The sequence below is a fragment of the Epinephelus lanceolatus genome, chromosome 3, assembly GCF_041903045.1.
Source record: "Epinephelus lanceolatus isolate andai-2023 chromosome 3, ASM4190304v1, whole genome shotgun sequence".
Lineage (NCBI taxonomy): Eukaryota > Metazoa > Chordata > Actinopteri > Perciformes > Serranidae > Epinephelus > Epinephelus lanceolatus.
This window is the reverse complement of record NC_135736.1, coordinates 28352207-28376068: the sequence shown is the minus strand read 5'-3', so window position 1 is coordinate 28376068 and position 23862 is coordinate 28352207. Positions and strand designations below refer to the sequence as shown.

The following is a 23862-nucleotide window of genomic DNA, read 5'->3' as shown; positions in this document are numbered from 1 at the left end:
GTTCGTTAGCTAACGTTAGCCTAGCAAAGCAAGCGGCGGGAATTCACGAGTTAGCATTGGCAGTTAGGCTAACTCTGGGGTTAGCTAGGCAAACGGTTCATTATATTTAAAACGTAAAATGAGATTTTAAAAGAATAGCTAGCATATATAAGCAAATGCGCAGAAAGTGGCCATACTATTAGCGCCTGTTAGCGTAATTATTTGTTTCAATATACAATAAAACTTGTTTACCGATGTAAGCTAGCTGGCTAATTAGCTCGAGCCAACTTCAGTTATAAAGCTAACATTAACGTTACTAATGAAGCCAGACATCAGAGGCTGATAACTGTTATATCGGTTATTGTGAGAATACAGAGGTATTACATTAACGTTACCTGTCTTTCAATGGACCCATTGATTTTTTTTAAAACAGGAGACTGATAACATTAACGTTAAAACTTGACATTAACTTTACCCGGTCTTCCCTTAGCTAAATTCAACTAAGTCTTCTACGGTTATGGTAATACTGTGTCTTGTTACTTAGTGGCTGGCAAAAACTGTAACGTTACACCGATATATCGGTTGGTGACCACCGAGCACCGCATGCACCTCGCGGGAGCGCGCACAGCATAATAATAATAAAGCAAAGTTACCAGACAGCTTAAAGGTTTGAACGTTAAGGGGACACTCCAGGTAAATAGGTTACATTTTGTGACAAAGTTGATTACTTAAAGTAAAAGTTATATTTCTGTGGTACAAGTTCGCTAAAATGTTATGATTAAATGCGCAAATGATTCATTAGCTATCTAATCATCTATGTGCTGATTTGCAATGATTTGTATAGGAGAAATCTGCACACTGGATAAAGAAAGGTTACAAATTCATGTTTCATTTTGTTGATGGATGTAATAAGTCAAAGGTTTCTACAGAGGAAAATTTTGGGTATTTCTTTATATCATTCCTTAAATCAGAAAATACTTTCAGCAGCCTCGAAAAATAAATAAATTTAAAAATAAATAAATAAATAAATACATTTAAACAATAAAATAAAAATCACCATGTTTTTTAAGGAATAGTGTTATATAAATTAGACTATGAATAATATATTAAAATAAAATAAAACAATAAAATCAAATACAAATATATAAATGAGAAAAATGATCGCCATGTTTTTTACGAATAAAATATTATATAAATTAATAATATATTAACAAATCCCTCTGTAAAAACCTTAATTGTTACTGAAGTTGAGATTTTTGGCCCAGAGTATGAGAAAGAAACTAATTTTTAGAAAATGGCCTTTTAAGATATGTATTGTAAAATTCCTTACATTTTTAGACAAAAAGGACACTAGGGTAAAAAATTTAACAAATATCGCTGTGCAACTTTCCCAGTTGATTACTGACATTAAGACAATTATTTATTTGTGTTACAGGTTTTTTCTGAAGTTTGTTTTTACATGCAACTGATGAATTATCTAATCAAATGTTTTTTGCATACATTTCCAGAACATAAATCTGAACTAAAATAAACAGCTAAATGTGTATTTTGGATGTTTTCTTTCCACTGGTCTGTGTAAACAAATCTCAACATTGACACAAATTGACTGAAAGAAGATGTGTAAATAAATCAGAATTGACCAGTTCATGCAAAAACTGCTTTCATCTGGGGTGTCTCACACAAGTACTCACAACATACCTACATAAAATGTAAATAATTTAAATTATGGTTTTATGACTGACATAGTACAGTAAAATATTTAAATGTATGTTTCACACATTCCCATAAACTATTACCACATACAGCAGATTACAACAAACACATGAGAACATGATTTTGGATGTACAGTTTTTAATTGAAGTGTCACAAGCCATTAAGACCAGAAATACAGTACTAACAGAGTGTTGTGGAAACAGTCACATTAAGGTCCCAGTCAGGTACAGGTCCACAGCTACAATGACTGTATTTCAAAGGCAGTGAAACAAATATACAGTAAATAAACACTCAACACACTGATAGATAACTTTAACAGATGAGGAAGTTTGTAAAGAGGACGTTATAATTATAAAGACAAAGTCCTTATAATAAGTTATGGTTTCATTCAGTATGTGAATGAGCAGGGAAAACTATGTACAACAAAATCTACACGTGGTGTTTGAGGAAAACAATCATGGCTACATGACATTTGCAAATCTCACAGATAGAACAATGATAAATATGAAGTGGTGCATTTGTCTAGCTTTAACAACCACAAAACAAAAGATCAACGGTGAACAAAAACAGTACGGTCAATCTAATGGTCTGCCTTACACTGGTAATGTGTCCACTCACATGAGGTCAGCCAAGACAACTCACACAGCTTGATTACTCCGATACCCTGCAGGGTTTGATTGTATCTTTTAGTCATGGAGGGCATTTAAGCAAACATTCACATTGTCAAACATGGCTCTTAGCTGAACATTTCTTTAGTGTTGCATTAAATGTGCTTCCATCTCTCAGAGTGACACGTAAATGCTGTAAATGAGGAATTACAATCAAAATGATGTAGCTTTACACGATACAAGCACCCAAGCAAAGGTCCTGCACGTGTGACATATTCTGATATGAGACTGTCTTTAGACGTGTTATTAAATAAATGAGAACTATCAGTGTTCCAGATGTACATAAATATAATTATTTACAAAACATACACTGTACACTTCTGTACCCTGAACACCTATTTAGTGCCCTTACACAACCTGTTTCAAATCAGTACAGATATGAACACATACACAAGCTTGAGCAAAGTTTAAATTGCATGAAACGTGAATATTTTAATTCAGCCAGTGAAATGCTCTTTATATAAATAGCATCAAGCAAGTCCATTCACACACGTTCACTAGATCACAGGATATTCAGGGTTCATTTCTCGCAAACCGCCACAATTGGGCTCAAAATTGGGACGAGTTTAGAAGAGCAATACTTGGCTCTTGACCCAAACGACAAAGAGGAGACTCCAGAAGTGACATTCAGTCATCAAGACCTCCTCACGCAGGTCACGGTGCTTCAGAAGTCGGGACATTCTTATACAAGGGTTCAATTAACTTCAATCATCTGACAAATGAGTGCAGTTTAATTATTGTGTTTTCCCATTCTCATCCATCAATGTGGTCATAACCTTAACACTGAGAAATGGTAAGACTGCAGGCTTCAAACAACTGGTAAAATCCAGATGTATAATTTCTTTAAAATGGCAACTTTCCGAGTTGCCATGAAAATAAAAAAATACAAATTTGGGATAAACACATAAAAAATTATCTGAATGGCAGATGGTCTTAAAATCTTCTCTAATGTAGAACAGGCTACATTTGAACAAGTGACTGCTTTCATATAATCATGAATTCCTGTCTACCACTCAAACACTTCTCCGCTTTAAGCACCTTTATGTTCATTGGCTCGCCAGTAGAGTAAAACGTGTTATAAAGAGGATGTTTTTCATTTAGTGCACATCATGAATTCACTGCCTCTTATGTCACAGAGGCTGATAAATATCATGCTACTCTAATTAACACGTTGTAACCCTTAGGTATTAGTATAATCATTATTATTTGGGTAAAACGTACTCTTTATAATGTTTTCACAAGGGCACTGTTTGATTGTATTGCACACATTAATTAGGTCCACAGACCGCAATCTTTTCACCCAACATCCTGCTGACTACGCCCAGCGGCCGCTGGACACAACACTTCTGCTGAAGGAGAAACTTGTGTCCGAACTCTTGTGCTTTCCCCAAGCACCAAAGGGCACCACGATAATTGTGCTGTTGTCCTCCGAGCCGTATTGAAGAGCCTGAGAGAGAGGCGGACCATCATGATTAAAAAAAGCATGAAGATGTGCGAAAAGGTTTGCTGACTGGGTGTTTGCTAGCTCTACTCCTTCAACACTTGGAGCAACTGTCTTGGACCTGAGATGACCTAATGCTCCATAGCAATAATGCATTGATTTCTACTTAGATGTTTTTCTATAGAGTTGTATGGGTTGCTTATCCATAGCCAGTGTATTACATACAGAAGATGTCTGTCGGCTGCCCCCAGTTTGGAGAATAGGCAGAAGTGCTGACACGAAAGCTAAGAAATGCACTGCTGTGAATGGGGTCAGCAGCAACACATATTTTTGCCACCTAAAAACAGTCCTACCTAAAAAAAACTCTACAGCAGTTTAGGTGTAGGCTATATTGGGAGTATTTTCACTGCTTTACCTTTCCGTCACACAGCCTGCTGCTCTGCAAGGCAGTCGCTGATGGCTTCAGTTTCCAGCTATGCTGTCTTAAAAGCCACCAGACAAAAACGGTAATTTTGGCTTGCTGAAAACAGGAGCTGCTGGTTTACCACTGCCTAAATAAGTTAGCTTGTGTTTTTGGGTGTCTCTGTTGAATCCGTACTAACCATTTTAGACAGCAAAGCCACTCAAGAACACAAACTAACCTACTGATCGAGGCAGTGGTAGGATCAGCTGTTCTCAACTGCTTCTGTTTTTGGCAATGTCGAATAATCAGTTTTCTCAATTAAGTCTAGCTTTAAAGAGAGCAATATAATGGCTCCATCTTCCCGCTGGAAGTCCCTGTCTGACAGTAAGGTAAAGCAGTGAAAATATTCTACATATACCATGCTATTAAACTGATACTAATTGATTTTAGGTGGGCCTTTTTTAGGTGGCTAGAATATGTTTCAATACTGACCCCTTCACAGTAGTAGACTGCTTAGCTTCTGTGTCAGACTCCAGCCTGATTCTCCAAACTGGGGGCATGTCGACTGACATCCACTGAAGGTAATAACACACTGACGGAATTATCCCCTTAAGGGGAAAATAGATTCTATCAAACAGCTTGTTGCAACAGCATTCAGAGTTTATAATGGATCAATTTTTCGAACATGATGCCTCAGCTTGTTATATGACCATGGCAACCACATAAACCACAGCAAGGGAGACAATGCAGGAGCTGATTTTACTGGTGGCAACCGCCCCCTGTCTAACAGCACCTAAACAAAATAATGGAAATAATATTTATTTTCTGAAAGACTTTCAACAGTGTATATGCTACGAATTAGTCTTTCCATAAAATATTAAGTGTGATGGAAGGGTAATTTCTGTGGACACTTTTGTTGGATTTTGATTGTCTGTCTAACAAAACATATAACTTTAATCCTAATAAATACATAAAGCTGTCTGCCACAATTCAAAGATGCCTGCCGATAAACTTATGCGCTTGGTAAGGCAGAAAAGCCATGGCCATTCAAATCAGAAGACTCTTCTACTTTACATACAACATGACGGTGTAGTTAAAGGCCAAGTGTGAATGTCTCACCTGGTCAGATATTCTCTGAGCTGCCTCCTTGGGGTCGTGGCACTGGTTGATGACATTGCAGATCTCCTGGCTGTTCATAATGAAGTTAACGCCGTCTGTGGTTAGTGCCAGGAAAGCGTCGTGGACATGGTGTAACTGAGGAGAGAACAAGCATCATTAAGAAACCTTTCTCACTTTTAAAGACTATTTTCCACCAAGCAGTGCTGAATTATTGTTATAAAGTCTTCTTTTCACTGCATGGTATGGCACAGCTCGACTCGACCCGCTGAGTTAAAGCACTACAGATCACTGACTGTCAGAGAGAACCATCACTAGAAACGTCACTTGTGTGACACAGGACATCCTGCACATTAAAAAACAGACAGCCTGCAACGTGGCTATAACAATCAACTAAGCACCCCACCTAGCAGCCCACACTGAGGGGGAGATAAAACCTAGGAAAGTTGTACAAAAGTTGTACAAAAATGGGACTAGTAGAGCGGGCCCTAAAATTCTAAATCAATACCTAATTATACAGTGTCTTCATAGACAAATTAACAAGTTGATGACGATGTAAATATGTGGTTATACAGAATTAAAATGTTTGCATGTAGGAGAATGTCTTTACAAAAATATATGTATCTAGAAGTGCAATAATTATCTTAACTTTTTACATCATCACTATTACGATGGAGATAAAATATGCAAATAAACAACGTTTATGTTATGAGTGTTTGTTAAAAGTCTGTGTTAAGGCTCGTTTATACTCCCTTTAAGTACCGAAAGATATGTTAACCATCACTGGCCACATACTTCTGTGTCCTTTATGTTGGCATAGATGCATCCACTAGATGGCACTAGAGTCAAAAGTTTCTGAGAACTACAAACATGGTGACCGTGGAGAAGGCCATTTAACAGAGGCAGCGTTGTAGATGGAAGTGGTCTGTGAAGCCATTAAGTACATTGTGACATGTGGACGTATAAGTCTTTCGCTACATTCCACCATTTTAAAATGTCTTTGTTTTGTCCTACGGTCCTGTCTCGCTTGAACTATGCTACACCGCCCCACCATTTCCAGTGGCTCTGCTTCATATCCATAAACTTCCATAAATACAAACCATTACATTGTTGGACAATCATTATCAACAATAAAAAGATTCTACACATGTTGTGTTGAGAAGCTGAATTTTTGACAGTACCGCCCCTTATAGCTAGCACACATTATTTAGGTTATATACACATTATTAAAATCCTGTATAAATCAGCCTGAAACACTCAAACACATAAAATATCATCTAAAGGTGCGACAAGCTCCACTTTAATAAACCTACCGTTACTCTCCTGGTTTCAGGCTCAGCAATGACCCCAGTTTTCTTCAGGTCAAAGTCTCCGATACTGCGTGTCATAGCCAATCTGCCGTTGACGTTCGACTGTCCCAAACTATTCCACGTGATGAAGCCCCCACTTCTCTTTATCCTTGAGGCAGGTGCAGAGAAAGAGAAGTACATACCTTACTTCAGCTGACAGAGAAAGAGCGATTTTAACAATAACAGTAACACTATAATTCTCATTACTGTAGATACAACTCCATCAGCACCAATAACACCACCTTTAAATGTATGGCATTACTGACGTCTTTGTACCTCTCTTTCTCGTCCTTCCTCTCAGGAGTGTGGTCGTCAGTCAGTTTAAGCGCCTTGCCCTTGCGGCAAAGCATGGCCCGGCTGTCACCCACACTGCCCACCACCAGCTCAATGCCGTCCCTCAGCAGGGCCACGGTGGAGGTGGTTCCTGCGTTCACCCCGGGTACTACAGAGACATAAAAGGACACATCAGAGGAGGAACGAACCATAAAGATCCACACATAGAGTCACGGTCCACATTGTTCACAACATCCACATGGTGTATCTCACACGCTCACATCCACACATTAAAACATGAGCACATGGGTGAGAGTCAGATAGTGGAGCTAGAGATTACACAGTAAACAATAGAGGAGGCAGTCACACATGCATGTCGAACTGTTTCAGCACAGAGTTGAGGTCCAGAGCAGACTTTACAGCAGAGTTAAGTCTAAGGCTGAAACTTAAAATAATGAATGTTAACTGACACTTATCAGTGCTCAGTACTGATCTTAATATACCAAAAAATAACACATAAACTGATGCAAAGAAAGAAACTACTTCTAATACTTCCTGAGAGGGTTGGTTTTACTTCTATGTTTTGCATGCATTTGTCCAGAGTTACAAATGTGAATAATTCAGCAATAATCTGTCATAAGGAAAGTGATATCAAATAATTACTTGGTGTTTAGTAATAGTAGTGCAGGGAAACATTAAGATGTCTTTTAAACAGTAAACTCAGGAAAATGGTTCCAGCCAACTTTATCTGGCAAAGAGTATTGGAGCAGCAGATATTTAAGTTCCTTAAGGGCTTGCAAATTTAATAAAACAACATCAAACGTCACTAAGTGGATTAATCTGCTGATATTTGTTGTGCTGCTTTAGACATTTCTATCTCCAAAGAGATAAATGAGATGACTAGCTTGAGATTTTAAGCTATGTGTTTGTTTCATTAGCCTAATATGCATGTTAAACATGTTACATCTCATGGACACTGACGACATACATCTCATACAACTAGTTAAACTGAAGCACTGTCTCACAAGAAGTTTTGTAAACACTTGGTGAGAGAAGAAAAGGAAGAGAGAGAGAGAGAGAGAGAGAGAGAGAGAGAGAGAGAGCGGAGTTAGAGAAAGATAGGGAACCTTCCAGTAGTCCAGGATTTAGGACCCGCTGGACTCTCCTTCAATATCTAGCCTCTCGTCATCCACATTGGTGCCAAGGGCCTCCAGCTCTTAGCTGGGTCAGCAGCTGCCGTAGATAACATGCACACACACACACAAGCATATTGGGACATTTCACACAGCGTGGCCGATGTATGGCCACATTACATGTATACTAGCTTTTATATCAATCAGACATAATGCTGTTTGAAAAAAAGTCAAGCTAATTTTAAAAGTTTCTAAATGACAAGGGCAAACCAGACCACATAATGTACTGAGAGAAATGCTTTGCATTCATTTGTTTGAGCGGTGCTCAAATTACCCTGAATATCAGTTTCAATGCCCATGCTAAACAGTATACTTTGCAAATTGTGAAATAACACATCAACAGTTGGGTGACATATTAAAGGAAAAAACAACATTAAGAGTCTTTGTGAAGTGTTGGATGCCCACAACAGCTTCAGTGTTTATTGGCGTAGACTCTACAAGTCCCTGGACCTCTACTGGGAGATATGTGTGCCATTCTTTCAAAAGATATTCCCTCATTTTGGGTCTCCCACTGGTAGTGGAGCACACAATCTCCCACTTGTGTTTGTCTGGATTGGGATCTGGTGACTGTGAACACCATTCAGTGACTGTTTGTGCTCTTTCACGGAAAGAGCCACATTCAGTATGTTTATCCGCACATGAACTAAGGTTTTTCCTTTAATTTGTTGCCTTTCTGTGTGTGTAGATGAGTAGTGAAGCAGTGAAGCACTAGCGTTTGCTCTACTTGTAGCTGACTTATTGAGTAACTTTGGGTTAAATGACAGACCTCTGACCAAAAGATCTCAGGTCATGTCAGTTGGGATATCCAAGGATTCAAAGCCTAGGTAAGATAAGTAAGTTAGGCTTTAAAGAGAGAAGAAAAAAAAGTGGCATTACATAAACACATGTACGTATAAATATTGACAGTTTATCTATGTCCATGTAACATAAAAGAACCTACCACTTGGAGAGAAGTGTAAGTGCCTTGCAAGAGCTTTGTCTATTTCAAGGAAGGCCTTCGTTAAAACTACTTCCAGATCAGGCACGTCTGCCACAAGGTCCCTGAAACAACAACCAAAAGACGACATTGATCAGAATGTCAGCTACTGTGAATATCTAATAATTTCAGACGTTGAAATTGGGAATCAGTCAATTAATTTCCTGTGACAAAGACTGGTTTGGATAGGTGATAACAGCATATTTAACAACTTCCTTACTTGATGAATTTTTCCATGTATTTTTCACAAAAGTCAGCTGCCTCTGGTCCGCCATGCCCATCAAACACAGCAAAGTAAAGGATGTTGTCAGTCAACTGGGAAACCTTGTAACGGTCTTCATTCTCCTTGCGCTGGCCGATGAGCGAGGCACAGCCTACCTTTGATAAGCTGACTTTGGGAATGGGCTTGCCGTAGCGAATGCTGGGAGGCAGCAGGATAGGCTCATCTATACGATTGTCCCAGATGCCAAATGAATCCCAGGTAGTGGGGCGGCCACTGCTGTCCGGATCAAAGCGCGTGTTGCTGGGCCGACTTCCTGAAGGGCTGTAAATTTGTCTCTTGAAGAGTGTTAACTGGAGGTGGCTGTACTGCAGGAACGGGAGTGGGACCATCTGTAAAAGACTATTACGTCCCACTTGAGGACCACTGCACCTTGCTAGGCGCGCGAGACAGGTTGCTGACATCACCCTGACAGCACAAACACCGGAGAAGCACTGGATGCAGAGGTAGATGTATCTTCTGTCCAAACAATTGAGAAAAATAGGACAGTTAGACTGGACACTGAATTTTTATGAACATCACATGCTTGCTCAGGACATACCAGAATGTCTAAAATGCTGCAGCCGTTGCTACCAGCCCTGTGTTATGTGTGTTAAAAGTCTTGGAAAATCACTCAAGATCATTAAGTGAATCATTGATTGATGGGTAAACACTTGAGATTCCTCTGATCTCAATGAGGTTTTTTTGGGGGGAGTTTTTCCTTATCCGCTGTGAGGTTCCTAAGGACAGAGGGGTGTCGTATGCTGTAAAGCCCTGTGAGGCAAACTGTGATTTGTGATATTGGGCTTTATAAATAAAACTGATTGAATTGATTGATTGATTGATTGAATGAAGCACAGGTTGAAGCTCCAATTTGTTTACAAAAGGTGCTTAAAATAGTGACCTAGTTAAGAACAGAATGTGCAGTCCTTTATGACAGGTCTTGAATAAAGCTGAAAGAGTCGTCTGACTGACAGAATATGTATCAATAATTGTTTTTATAATTGATTAAATGGTCATGTCCGATCATTTAGACAGAAAAAGACAAATATTTGCTCTTCCTTACTGTTACTTGGCCTACTATTTTTTCTATCTTATTATATACATTTTACATTATTTACGCTCTTTCCTACTTTGTATTGTAACTGCTGCACAACAGTTCACTTAAGCATAAATTTAGTTTTACTTGAAAACAAACCGATTATCTTAAGGTTTAATCTCCTTTCCTTTGGCCCTGGGAAGTTGTGATGAACATTTCACTATTTTCTACACACAATAAAATAAATAAAAAAAATAAGATTGATCAAAAATGAAGAGCTAGGTGCAGCCTCATATCGCTTGAGTTTACATCTTTAAAATCTGACCCCAAATAACCCTATTACACATGCATAGCTTTGAGCACTTTGCGTTTGTCAACTGATCTATTGCAAATCTTACTATTACATGACCCCTGTTTTATTAACGTACCTAAATCACTGCTAATGTAAACATAACATTTGAAAACAATCGGGAAATAATAAATACACTCCATCTGCGACCTTTCTATCCAACAAGACCCAAAACGTAGCAGTAGCTTTAGCGCAATACATATTTATTACAGCAACATTAACGTTAACATCGACGTTAACGCCACATGAATGATGCAACTCCTGATAGCTGATTGCGCTAACAGTTCACCAGCATCACGATAATATAAACACAAGCGCCACCACGGTTGCGCCCGTGTTTCGGTAGAAATATTTCAACAATAACAATCCTATTGCATTTACGAAAAGCGCAACTGGATTAACGTTAAGGTTAGCTTTCCGCTTCGGCGGTATTAGCATTAACGAGCTAGCTAGACGGCTAGCATTCTAAATTCATGCTAGCATTAGCTAGAAGTTCGCAGTTTGTCCCACATAACCGAGCCCATCCCTTTGACCTTTCACTGGTGTGTTAAATAAAAGTCATACCTTAGATGTTTAAGATTAGTTAAACCGCTTCAGTCCGCTGATTTCTTGAGAATAACTCACTAATAAACTGAATTAAAAACCGACGTCCTCAACCCGTCTCAGTGTTTTGGATTCTCAATGTTATCAAACACGGCCTGTGATCAGGCCGCGCCAATCAGCAGCCCAGAATCTTCTACGCCCACTGTTACGCCCCAAGCACCCTGCAGATGATTGGTCGTTGAAACCGTGATTGACAGCTGTATGGACCAATCAACAATCTGCATAGTTGGCCTCCCGCAGAGCCGTAGCATAGACAGAGGGCTCCGACCTCCATCAGCCAAAGGAGCATTTACTTTTATTACATGTTATTTTTAGTACTAAACGTAGCTTTTATGGAGTTTGACTGTATGATTTCAAATCAGTATAAAACAATATAAGATACACAGGACAAACCTCTTCATATTGGACTTAATATAATAAATAAGTACACATCTATCAGGGCAAATACAGGAACAGCTGAACATGCAGTGGTATAGTTTACATGTATAGCAATCTCAAAGACTAATTTGTTCTTAGATTTGAACCCTGTAATCAGTTCTCCTCATTCACTGACTTCATGGATCCACACACTGAAATCTGTGTCTGTTTCAGGCTCCACTGTCCAATCATTCAGACCCTACATTCTTCCTTACCTGTGGTTATTCATGAGAACTTGGGTATTTACAGCAGCCCATTGCTGTGTGAAATAAATGTTCTGTTTCATCCTTACATACAGGACAATACATGTGGGAAAAATCAAAAAGATGTTGCTCAACTTACTTATTTTCAAACATGAGGTATTCAGGCCAACTATCTCACAATGATAACCAGTTTGGTTGCACAGTCTAAGCCTGAAACTTATCAGAGGGCAAATACTGGTGTCTGTGCTTTTACAGTAACTCAGCTGTATCTTGTCGAAGATGCCTTTCTGTTTTGGCTAATGGTTGACAGTGACCTTTAGAGAGACATGCTAATGGTGCACAGTGGAGCCTGTGCACATAATATAGTTTTCTGTTGCAAGCCTGAATAGCCTGTAAATCAAAGATCCGTTGCTCTCTGCTCTGCTAATAGGACTCCATTAAGTTGAAGACTGAGGGACTGTGTTATTGTCCATCTATATCCAGAGCAGGACAGCACAAACGGTCTGTAAGTGCAGACTTTATGGGTACTTTTGTAACAAATGTCTAACTGTACTTCAGCTTGAGATATAAGAAGTAATTTTAAGTTTGTCTGTATATTTTGAGTAGCTTCCAAGCATGAGCAACTTTATTACTTCTGTCAAACAGGTCAATTTTATTAATATAGCCCAAAATGACAAATCACAAATTTGCCTCAAGGGGATTGTCAATCTGTAGAGCATATGACACCCTCTATCCTTACACCCTCAATTCATAAAAGGAAAAACTCCCACCAAAAACCCTTTAATGAGGAAAGAAAATGGCCGAAACCTCAGCTGAGGGGAGACCAACTAAGGAGGAATCCATGTATTAGATGCCATGTGTACAGAATAGACCAACATAATACAATACACAAGCCTACTTTTTCAGCAGCAGCAGCACATTGCGAAAATCACATTAAAAGAAAAATGCAGATTCTAGTTTTAATGTAGGCCTGATTCAGATAATTTTACACTAGAGGACTTAAGAGTTAGATATTGACATGTTAGAAGTCACTTTCAAACAGCTCTATACACTACAGTTTCCCTTATAACAACTATTAAAATCTGTGTCTCTTTCTGTGTCTATTGGTTATTATTTTCTTAACAGCTATCTATCAAAATGAGTGACACTGCCTTAATACTGTGTAGACACCATTTTGCAACAGCTGCCATCAAAATAAAATCTGTGATACAGTAAGATAGAGACGTTTGCACTGGAAAAAGTCCAATAGGACTCACAGAGCTCAGAATGTGATGGGTCACAGAATTTGTTGTAACACCTACACTTCCTGGTCGGCGGGCCAATCGCAGCTCTCCTGCTAGTGACGTAGTCAGTTGTGGTACTTCCTCGTTTGTTTTCTGAGCAGAACCGAAACCAGACGCCCAATTTCAGAATGCATCTGTGCAGGTAAACACCTTATTTTAATTTTGGATGAATCATCTATATATCAGCACTGTTTTATGTACAGTTTAGACATCGGTTATCCAGCGGGTGTCTGTGTTTTTAGCCATAACACTGACAGTTAGCGCTGCTGTAGCTCGCTAAGGTTAAATAGCTAACTATTAACTGTAACGGCTGGTGTGGGTCATCAAACTGTCTGTTCTGGTTCCGTTTAGTTAGTGAACTGTTCAACCAGCTAATGTCATGACGGATATTCAGCTACGCCTGCACACTGTGTTAATAATGTCTACACAACGCAGGCCACTCCTCTTCGCTCTCTCCCTAACAGCAAGCTAACGTAACCTTAAATACATGTCCTCACAGATGATAATGCTGGACCACTGTACAGTAAACACAGCTGACTGAACGGGATCCATGTTAAAGTGACTGTGATGTTTGATAATGACAATGTAACCCACCTGCAATTAACATGGATTCAAACAGTCCATTGGGAGATGAAGTTAGGGGCGTTATGGTGAGCTAAAATTAGCTATGATAAAGTTTTCATGTTTTATTCAGTGTTTACTTACTGTGGTCTCACAGCTTATTTTCATTACTGTCTTCAGGGTGTCTACAGATATAACCAAGTTAAATTTAAGAATTTTAAAGACCTTTTAACACCACCTTACATGAAATTTAAGACCACACCTATACATATATATATATATATATATATATATATATATATATATATATATATATATATGCTCTGCTGCTGGAGAAATGGCTGATTTTAAGTTTAATGTGTTTAAATGTAAAAAGAAAGCAAAATCTCATCACTGTCATGAATGCTATTTATTATTGTAGTTATTTGGTCTGTCCGGCTGGAGAATTTTTTGTGTAAATGTGACTGAAAATATGTAAGACTCATCGAATCTGACAATTTTAGACTTTTTAAGGCCTTATATTAAAGAAACTTAATTTAAGACATTTTAAGACTTTTTATGGACCTGTAGACACCCTTTCAGTATAAACCCGATTTTCAGGTTAGTACGTACACTTAGCTATAAAATAATTAAGTTGAAAATGCAACAGCCCACCTTCCCTCATGAAGGCCACATTTATTTTTTATGCTGAAACTGTAGAGTAATTTTGATTGCTGATTCAATGTCATGCTCATTACAGAGATGGAAGATTGTGCTGTTGAGTTGCATCGCATTAAACTGAGTGAGCAGCAACCTAGAATCTAACATACAAACATAAAACAATAAGAAAAATCTAGTGAACAGTGAACATTTTAATCAAATAGCCATACCATTACCGAACACTGAGAGCTGTTTCAAATATTTAGTCTACTGTCATTGATATATAACAGTTTAAACAAAAACTGAACATCATAACTAGAGCAAACAGTAAACATTTATTTCGACTGTTGATTAATCTGCTGCTCCATTTATCATTATGTCTATTAAATGCGAGAAAATAGTGGAAACAGTTTCTCAGAGCTCAAGTTAACATCGTCAGACTGATTATGTGGTCTGACCAACAGTCTAAAACTTAAAGATATACAATTTACTTGTGTAAAGGACTAAGATATCGAGCAAATATTCAAATTTGAGAAATTAGAACTGGTTAATGTTTTGTTATTTTGCGTAAAAAATATTTTCAGTGTGGGATTTAGTGGCATCTAGTGGTGAGGTTGCAACATTGCAGCCAACTGAAATTTCTTCCATGTGTGTAGAAGAACCACGGTGGCCAATGTGAAACGCAAATGGCAAATAGAGCCAGTGCTTGGTTTGTCCATCCTGGGCTACTGTAGAAACAACATAGTAGACTTTGTGGAAGGGGACCTGATCCATATGTAGATATTAATGACAACAAAAACACAATGGTTCATAGTTTCAGGTGATTATATACTAAAGAAATCATAAATACTATATTCCATTCCTGTCAATTTAAACGTCTAAATCCTGCACACTGGACCTTTAAACAAGTAATACATTAATATCAAAGTATTCAGCAAGTAATTTGCAGTTGTCAGTAATCAACTAATATTTAAACTGTAATGATAATTTCATCATTTTATTTTTTATGCATTTGACTTTATTAATTTTAGCTGAATGTACTAAGCAAATTGGCAGTTGCGTATATACAAGAGTACTATTTCTCTTCACACAGATCTGATCTATAGTAGAGACAGAGAGCAAACAGCTTTTCAAATTTAAGGTCAGATGGACATCAAAGTGATCAAATTGGGGTCAGATGTCTACAGCGTAGATGTGATTGTCCTTGGTATGAATTTATTCGGTAATCCTGGTCTTTAAGCCTCTAATGAATTAGTTTGATGAGGTGACAGATTCCTGCGTTCAGTTCAAAGCTGCTGTGACCTCTCCTTGTCTTCCTGTCTCCTGCTTTATGTAATTTGTTTTTCTTATCATGTTCTCTTCCCATTTCTTTATTGCCCAAAGCTAAATCAGTCAGTAACATGCATGTATAGCATGTGTATGGACAGTAAGGCGGGACTGCTTGGAGCTGCTTAAGCCGGGATTACACTGACAGGGTTTATTTAAACACACGGCCCTGTTCTTCTGTCATACTGCTTACATCATTCTCACACACAGCCACACCCACCTCTAAACCGGTACCTTATCCTTACAAAACATCACGGGTTTACACATGGAGCACGGTGATCAGTATGTGTGGTCAGTAAAGAAAGATGACATAATAATTACCCCGTGTTTTGTTTCTTCCAGGGTTGGAATTTACATGAAGAGGAGAAAGCGGGGCTGCTCTCAAGCCTGAACATTTTTGGTCTTCCTCCATCTGGCGGTCACTCCCTCTGCCTCTTCAGATTGGTGCTCATCCCCTCTCCCCATCGCCAACATGCTGTGCTGGGGGAATGCAAAGGATGGACAGTTGGGACTTGGTATAGAGAGGAACCCTGTATTTGAGCCCAGGAACTGTCACGTGTTCAGCGGCAGGGGACTGAAAGAGGTAGCCTGTGGAGGGCAACACTCAATGTTCCTGCTGCATGATGGTAGTGTGTACACATGTGGTTCTAACAGCTGTGGGCAGCTGGGCCACGACAGACCAGGCACTTCCCCAGGTAAGCTTTGAGGCGCTAACAGTAGATTCACTGACCTCTGATTAATCATTACAGCACCACCCGGCTGCACTGCTGTCAGTGACTGTGAGTGGAAAGTTACCAAGCAGGTGTCAGAATGTGGTTGAACTTGACATGGTGTGTTTACAAAGGCTGTTTGTATTGGTGGTGCTTGGCTCTAGGGATGGCAATGACAGTCTGTTGGCCAGTTCACCACTTTGTTCCAGATCGAAACACCTTGACAACTACTGGACGATTGCCATGAAAGTTTGCACAGGCATTCATGATCCCCAGAGAATGAATCATTGGTGATCCCTTGACGTCTGCTTGAGTGCCACCATGTGGTTAACCCTTGTGATTCACAGTGAAATGTCTCCACACAGTCTGTTTGTCACCTTGCGATCAGGAAAGATATACAGGACCATAAAAACATGGACTAACACACTGAGGAGTAGCTTTTTTCTACAGAGCTGTAGCCTTCATCACCCTCCTCCTCCACAACACATGCACACACACATAGACCTTTATCTGCTGAGCACATGCACTTTATATTGTGCAATAACTTGATCTAGATAGCGCTTTAACTCGATGCTGCCTTTTACTGATGTTCAAGATACACCTAGTATTATTATTTATGCTTAGTGTTATTTGTCACCGTTTTATCTTGTCATTATCTGTGGTCTTACCTTGTTCTTATCTGGTCTCAGTGTTTTAAATTTCACTTTAATTTGCCTGAGAGTCCCCAAGCATATGTCTTATGACACTATTTGATGGATTGCCATAAAATTTGGAGCAATTTATGGTTCCAAGAGGATGAATTGTAGTAACTTTGATCCCCCTCACTTTTTAATCTACCACCAACATCAGGTCAACATTTTGTGTTGTCCAACAGTTTAGTTTATGACCAAATACCTTCAAGACCACTGACATTCATATCATTCTCAGCTGTACTTCGTGTTTAGTGCTATTTAACAAATGTTAGCATACTAACAGATTAAACTAAGATAGTGAACATGGTAAACATTATTATTGTGAGCATGTTAGCATGCTGGTGTTAGCATTTAGCTCACTGGGCCTGACTTCAGCCTCATGGAGCCGCTTGCATGGCTGTTGTCTTGTTGATACACAGCAAACATTGGTGTTAGAAAGGGCTTAAAGGTCCAGCGTGTAGGATTTAGAGGCATCTATTGGCAGAAATGATTTACCCCATCTGGCCACCAATGTCGTTAATTGTTGACATTTGGTTGAATTTAGTTGTGTCGTCAGGTGACCAAAATTCAATGTCAAGACAACATCTTACTGCCAACATCAATTTGACGTAGAATACTGATGACAGATGATGTTGATATTTTGTTGGCTTTAGGTTGTGTTGTTAAGTAACCAAAATCCACCGTCATCCAAACATGTCACAGTTTGACTTACAATAACAACATTTAGTCGTGAGGTATGGAAACCAAAACCCAATGTCTGCAAAAATTCATAAAGTTAACGTCCACACAATGTGAAATTTTAACGTCAATAACAATTTAAAATATCGTCAATCTGATTTTCATTCCACCCAAAATGTAACGTCGGTCCAATGTGAGAGTTGAGCGTCTTTCTGACATCATATTGACATCTGATGCCAGCTGGGATAATATACTTAACTATGTTTTCATTCGTTTCTAATCACCTAAAAACTTACCATGTCAGAAAACAAATCTACATGGGGACACGAGAGTCTTGTGAGACTGTCAGAGCTTTTCCAAGGTGCTTCCACAAGTTGCTTTCTACAACAGTTTACTGGAAGAACAAAGCAGGCATCCTTTATTGCACGATCGAAATCTCTGTCAAAACGTGCCAATTTCAGCATGTAAGTTGTCAGCTCGGAGGTCGTTTTTTTTTCCCTTTCACAAAGGGAATTTGCAAAACGGCAACTTGTAGATAAAGGAAGAAAGGGACAAGGAAAGAAATCAGCGTCACATGTAGTCTAACCATAGTCTTCCAACATGCTTGGCACATGGGAGAAGTTTCACTTCTGCAACCTCTCTGTTAGATGCCACGAAATCCTGTTGATCTGAAAAGTATATTAAACTAAAACAGATATATCATAGCAGTTACAACTTAATTTCTGTGGTAGACTTACACACTCTTGAGAATATCTCATGGTGCTGTTGTTACAACATTAGGATTTTCTGCGTGTAAAACTGATGAAGCTTTCCAAAAATGCAGGAAAAAGGTTATTTTTGCAGGTCTCTGTAAGTTTCTCCTGTTTTACAGCTGTTAGATATCACACAATCTGGATGACTTTTGCAAAAACGTGTCAATATCACAAGTTTAATTTCATAATTTATGGATTTTATTTAGTTATATACAAAAAATGTTTGAATGCAAAGCAAACTGTACAGAGTGTCAGTATGGACTGCCTCCATTTCTGAGTGGGAACATCAGATTGCACGACTAGCCACATAACCATATCCTGGAGATCTGAAACGCTTTCATGGCTTGTGAAGTGACTGCAGACAGTGGTTGGTCTGTGGTGGTATCATGTGGGTGGAAGTTTGTGTTACTTTGTATGGGCATGTGGGTGAAGCTGTAACAACAATGAATATATGCAGGAATCACAGGACCTTGAGCAAATAAACAGACCTATTCAGGAGAACGTTCTTGCATACCTTAACATAAAAAAACCTTGGTGACAAATGTGTGGGATAGAAACTGCCTGGATGATGTCCCACACCTTTCATAAGCACTGTAATCACTTTACAAAATTATGTTTTAGGCCTTCATCAGGTGTGTTTAGTGACTTGAATATAAGCCTACAAAATGTAGATTGTGGATTGAATGTTTTAAAATTATACTGTAATATTATCTGAATAGAAACCACAGTGTATTTGTAATTTTTTTCTAGCAACTGTAGCATTTGTAACCCTCTATGATAAACCAGCTGTATAGCAGGAAACCAGGCAGGAAACTTAATACCAACTACACAGTTTCTGATTATCTGCACAACAGTATGTCTGCCTCACAAGTGCTTCCTGCTGCACTGCTCTGTTTTCTATGGTGTGACACAGATGGAGACAAGCCCACTTTTACAGCGCATGCTGAAAGCGCAGATGACTCAGATATTTTTCTGTGTATGTCTATTATTATACCTTCCCAGCCCCTAAATATCAGGTGTTATTATGTTAATATTACATACAGTACATGCCTGTTTTCTGTCGAGGTACTGTCTAAGTTTGGGCGGTCCAAAAGATAAAATGAAATGCCCATGCTAAATGCCTCACATGGGTTGGGTCCATGAGGGTATGACAAGTGCTCTCTGTTTCATCAGATCCTGGAATAAAATTAAATACTATCTTCATCCGTAGTTTGCTAACTGCAAGTAAAACCATACAAAGTATGACAATAATGGGCCAGGCATACTTTGACCCAATTTTATGTCATGCTTACGTGTGACGCTCTTCCTCCTCTCCACAGAGTTTGTAGGAGCTCTGGATACTCAGACAATAACAATGGTGTCGTGTGGTCGGGCCCATTCCATGGCTGTGAATGAGCAGGGTCAAGTGTTTGCGTGGGGAGCTGGTGAAGGGGGCCAGCTCGGCCTGGGGACTACAGAGACGGCTGTTCGAATCCCAAGGTAAATGACTAACATACTGTACAGGAATTCAAGCTTTTAGCCTGACAGGAGAAAAAAGACATCAAGAAAATGGCCTTGAAGAGATTGGAGGTTTGGGTATAAGTACTATGACCTGGTTCAGTTTATAGGAAGCCATACATCCAAAATAACAATGTTTTGAATTATTCTGCTCCCATGATAGTACAGTGAAACCTTTATAAATGTGAAGTTGGGGCAGGCTTTACAGTTAGGCTCAGAGACTTGTCTGTTATGAATTAGACATTTTCAGAAACATAAAAACTGTCTAATTAAAGCCAATAAATGTAGGTCCCTTACCCTGGACAATCTCCAAACTTTAGCCATGTCACCATGGTAGCATTCAATGAAATCTTCTGACAGCTGATAAAATGAGGAGAATATGAGTTTTAATTTGCAGAGTGAGCACTGAGTAGCTTCAGACATGTTTTTATAGTTTGATAACAAGTGTTTTTTTTCCCTAGGTTGGTCAAGAGGCTGTGTGACCACCGGATCTCTCAAGTAATGTGTGGGAATCAGCACTGCATTGCACTTTCTAAAGGTGTGAAAGACACATTCTCTTCCTAGCACATGAGTAGTTTAGTTTTGTCCAAACTCTGTCCATATCCAGATTAGACTCATAGTTTCAACTCTGCACCAGAATGCACCTCAAATTCATCTTTGCTGACAAGATGGTAAGTGAAATTCAGTCAGTTAATTGATTATTGGCAATCACAAAGGCTGACTGTGACAGAGACTCCTGTCAGTCAAGTAATATGCCCTCCAAAATACAGCACAAGCTGTAATTTGCTGATAATCAAATGAATTTGGAAATCTCCACAGACATAGCCTGGGAACCAGACGACTCTGCGAGCTAATGTTTCATTTGCTGTGGCAGATGCGTCTGGTCTCCCTCCTGTTCAAACTGATTTCCATCTGCCAGATCCTGGGCAGGCCAATCATAACTGCTTATCTAATATGGGACAGATGTCTAAGATGATTGACAGAGCAGTGTCACCAGTCTCTGCTCCGTCCAGTGCAACACACTTTCAAATAAGAATCAAGATTCTGTTACAGGATTGACTATTTCTTGCCTCTGATGTTTTCAGAAACACATTTTAGTGCACTGTTTAGCTGTAATTTGAGAAACTTTGTAACCCAGCGACCATTTTTTTCCCCCTGCTTGAACAACCAACCAAGCACTGCCTCAACTTGCATGTGTCGCTCATTGCTGTGTCGTACATTTTCTTGCTCTGATTGGTTCTTGTGTCCAGAGGCATTTTGGTCTGTGTACATTGATAACGCCTGCTTTAAACTAAACTACAGTACATTTAGATTTGGGACACAGCCATTGTTTATGTATTTTAAGAACTTTTTTCCCAATCTGTTATTTCTTAAAGATTATTTTTTGGTATCAAAAGACAGTGACGCAACAAGACAGATTGGCTAGAGAGAGAGTGGTCTGTGAGAGATGTATTTATTTTAAGAACTAGATAGTGCCACATTACCAAACACATTTATATTTGCCTGCACTAGTGATAATGGGTATAAATGTACAGTTACCTATATTTTGTTCTCTGTCACTCTCAGACGGCCAGCTGTTCACATGGGGCCAGAACACCAGCGGTCAGCTTGGTCTCGGGAGAGGGGAGCCCAGCAAGTTGTCCCCTCACCCCCTGAAGTCTCTGGCAGGTATTCCTCTGGCACAGATAACCGCCGGGGGAGACCACAGCTTTGCTCTCTCCCTGTCCGGGGCTGTATTTGGTTGGGGCAAGAACAGAGCCGGACAACTGGGTCTCAATGATAAACAAGGTAATAATCAGCTGGATAAAGAAGGCAGACACTTCCATTATTTTTGACACTGGATAGAGAAGTGTGTATGTTTCATAGGAGCACTAAGGCTCAATCCCAATACACCAACTGCTACTACCACTTAGCCTTTACTCCTTCATTTTGCGGTCTCACGTTTCTTCTTGGGACAGAGGGGTAGGGCAAAGTGTTAGGGTTACATGGCCCTCCATAGGAAGGTTTTCCAGAGGCTCACTTCAAACCAAGTGTTATAAGAAATCATTTTGAAGATGGCTGTATGAGCAAAGATACCCACAAATGTATTTTCTTTGTCACAAAAGATGTAAATATTACAATAACCACTGTATTGTCATGTGTATTATGTTTGATTTCTCTATAACAAGCAAAACAAAAAAAGAAATCGATAGTAGTATACTGATGTCTTGGTGGCTAACTAGCTAGCTAGCTGATGTTCCATTGCTATTGCTGATTTGTGCATGATAGTCCCACATTTTGACATATTTCCATGTCCCATTCCCCTACTTTGATGGCACACGACGCCCAAAATTTGACTTAAGTTCAGCAGGGAAGTGGCTGCACGTGTTGCGAATCCTCTAATATCAGTGCAGACTGGCAGGGTAGGACTACAGGCTGCTAACGTTAGCCTACAGAGAACTATCAGTGGCTTGGTAATGAAACAGTTCTTTTTTTGTGATGACTTGTTCGATTGATTGAGAGCATGAAAATCAGGAGCATCCATGCTTTCTATTTCCATTAGACAAATGGTAAATGTCAATGTGATAATACCATTATTGCCATAATTGTGTCTATTTACACAGATGCCACTGATGATGATACTGATGACATATCAGGGTCTTGGAGGGTTGCCCATTTCATAGGGGAAGATTTCAACCACTACCCCTTATAACTCTGTTCCGAGGGGCAAAGGGGTACTCAGAATTGAGAAAAAGGGTTAAAAATAAGAAATGGGATTGTGCTCAAGTGTTCATCTATAGGAAATATACAAGCAGAAGTAAAAAACAAAACTATTGGACAGCAAAGCCACAGATAAATTGCAACTACAGTACAAGATTCAAATGCATAACTTACCATGTTCCTCAAAGTTGTATCACTCATTTGTAAATTCACTACACAGTAGAACTGAGTGATCTTACTTGTCTTCTTAATGTTACCTCCCTCAGACCGTGCTGTCCCGTGCCACATCAAATTTTTGAGGTCTCAAAAAGTTGTTCACATCAGCTGTGGAGATGAGCACACAGCAGCCCTCACAAAGGTACGTCTGAAGATAAACCCCCACCAGTGCTTTTCAGTTAATAGATTCACATGATATAAACATGTGTTGCTGCCTCTGAGAGCATGCCACCAAGTGTAAGAAAGTCTAGTTTTGTTAATTGCTACGCGGTCAGCTGTCAGATATTTGACAGATCGGTTAGAGTATTCTTGCTGTCGTGACTGTCTACTTAATACGTGACCTTTAGTACAGATAAAAATCTAAATCTTATTTCAGCCAGACTGCCTTACCCTCACTAATCTTAATCTAGCACCTGACACATGCACTTAAAGTGTAGTCAAGTAGAAAAACAAAATATTTTACTTTGACTCAGTGCATTACTATGCCAGGAATCTGTCTCACATAATAACAACAGAAAGGTGACTTCTGTGTTGTGTTTCTGGCAGGACGGCGGCTTGTTTACATTTGGTGAAGGCTCGTGGGGTCAGCTTGGTCATGGCTCCACCAATAATGAACTTTTACCCAGACGAGTGCTGGAGCTCATGGGAACTGAGGTGTCCCAGATCACCTGTGGCAGGTACCATCTCTTCTAAACCTACACAGACCATTTTATTTTGCACACATGTACAACCTGATGCAACCCAGTACAGTGATATATTTGTGAAGCTCAAACTGTGTCAACTATAAACAACTGTCTGACACACCATCAACAAAAAACTAAAGATTA

The 23862-nt window shown here is 39.3% G+C and overlaps 2 protein-coding genes across 2 annotated transcripts in view; one reads left to right on the top strand and one right to left on the bottom strand.

Moving 5' to 3' along the window:
- Positions 1-1813: 1813 nt before the first annotated feature.
- ppm1kb (protein phosphatase, Mg2+/Mn2+ dependent 1Kb) lies at positions 1814-11464 on the bottom strand. The gene is made up of 7 exons (XM_033624289.2): positions 11323-11464; positions 9332-9850; positions 9076-9176; positions 6946-7111; positions 6634-6778; positions 5324-5458; positions 1814-3807 (listed from the first exon to the last, which is right to left on the bottom strand). The coding sequence occupies exons 2-7, from the start codon at positions 9793-9795 to the stop codon at positions 3676-3678; spliced, it is 1143 nt and encodes a 380-aa protein (XP_033480180.1). The 5' UTR covers positions 9796-9850; positions 11323-11464; the 3' UTR covers positions 1814-3675.
- Positions 11465-13317: 1853 nt separating this feature from the next.
- The window catches only part of herc3 (HECT and RLD domain containing E3 ubiquitin protein ligase 3), a 40284-nt gene continuing 29739 nt past the window's right edge, over positions 13318-23862 (top strand). The window contains exons 1-7 of the mRNA XM_033623680.2: positions 13318-13406; positions 16133-16485; positions 19942-20101; positions 20581-20657; positions 21686-21907; positions 23086-23177; positions 23582-23712. Of these exons, the coding sequence (XP_033479571.1) occupies positions 16263-16485; positions 19942-20101; positions 20581-20657; positions 21686-21907; positions 23086-23177; positions 23582-23712 (905 nt within the window). The 5' untranslated portion in view covers positions 13318-13406; positions 16133-16262. The remainder of the gene's footprint in view (positions 13407-16132; positions 16486-19941; positions 20102-20580; positions 20658-21685; positions 21908-23085; positions 23178-23581; positions 23713-23862) is intronic.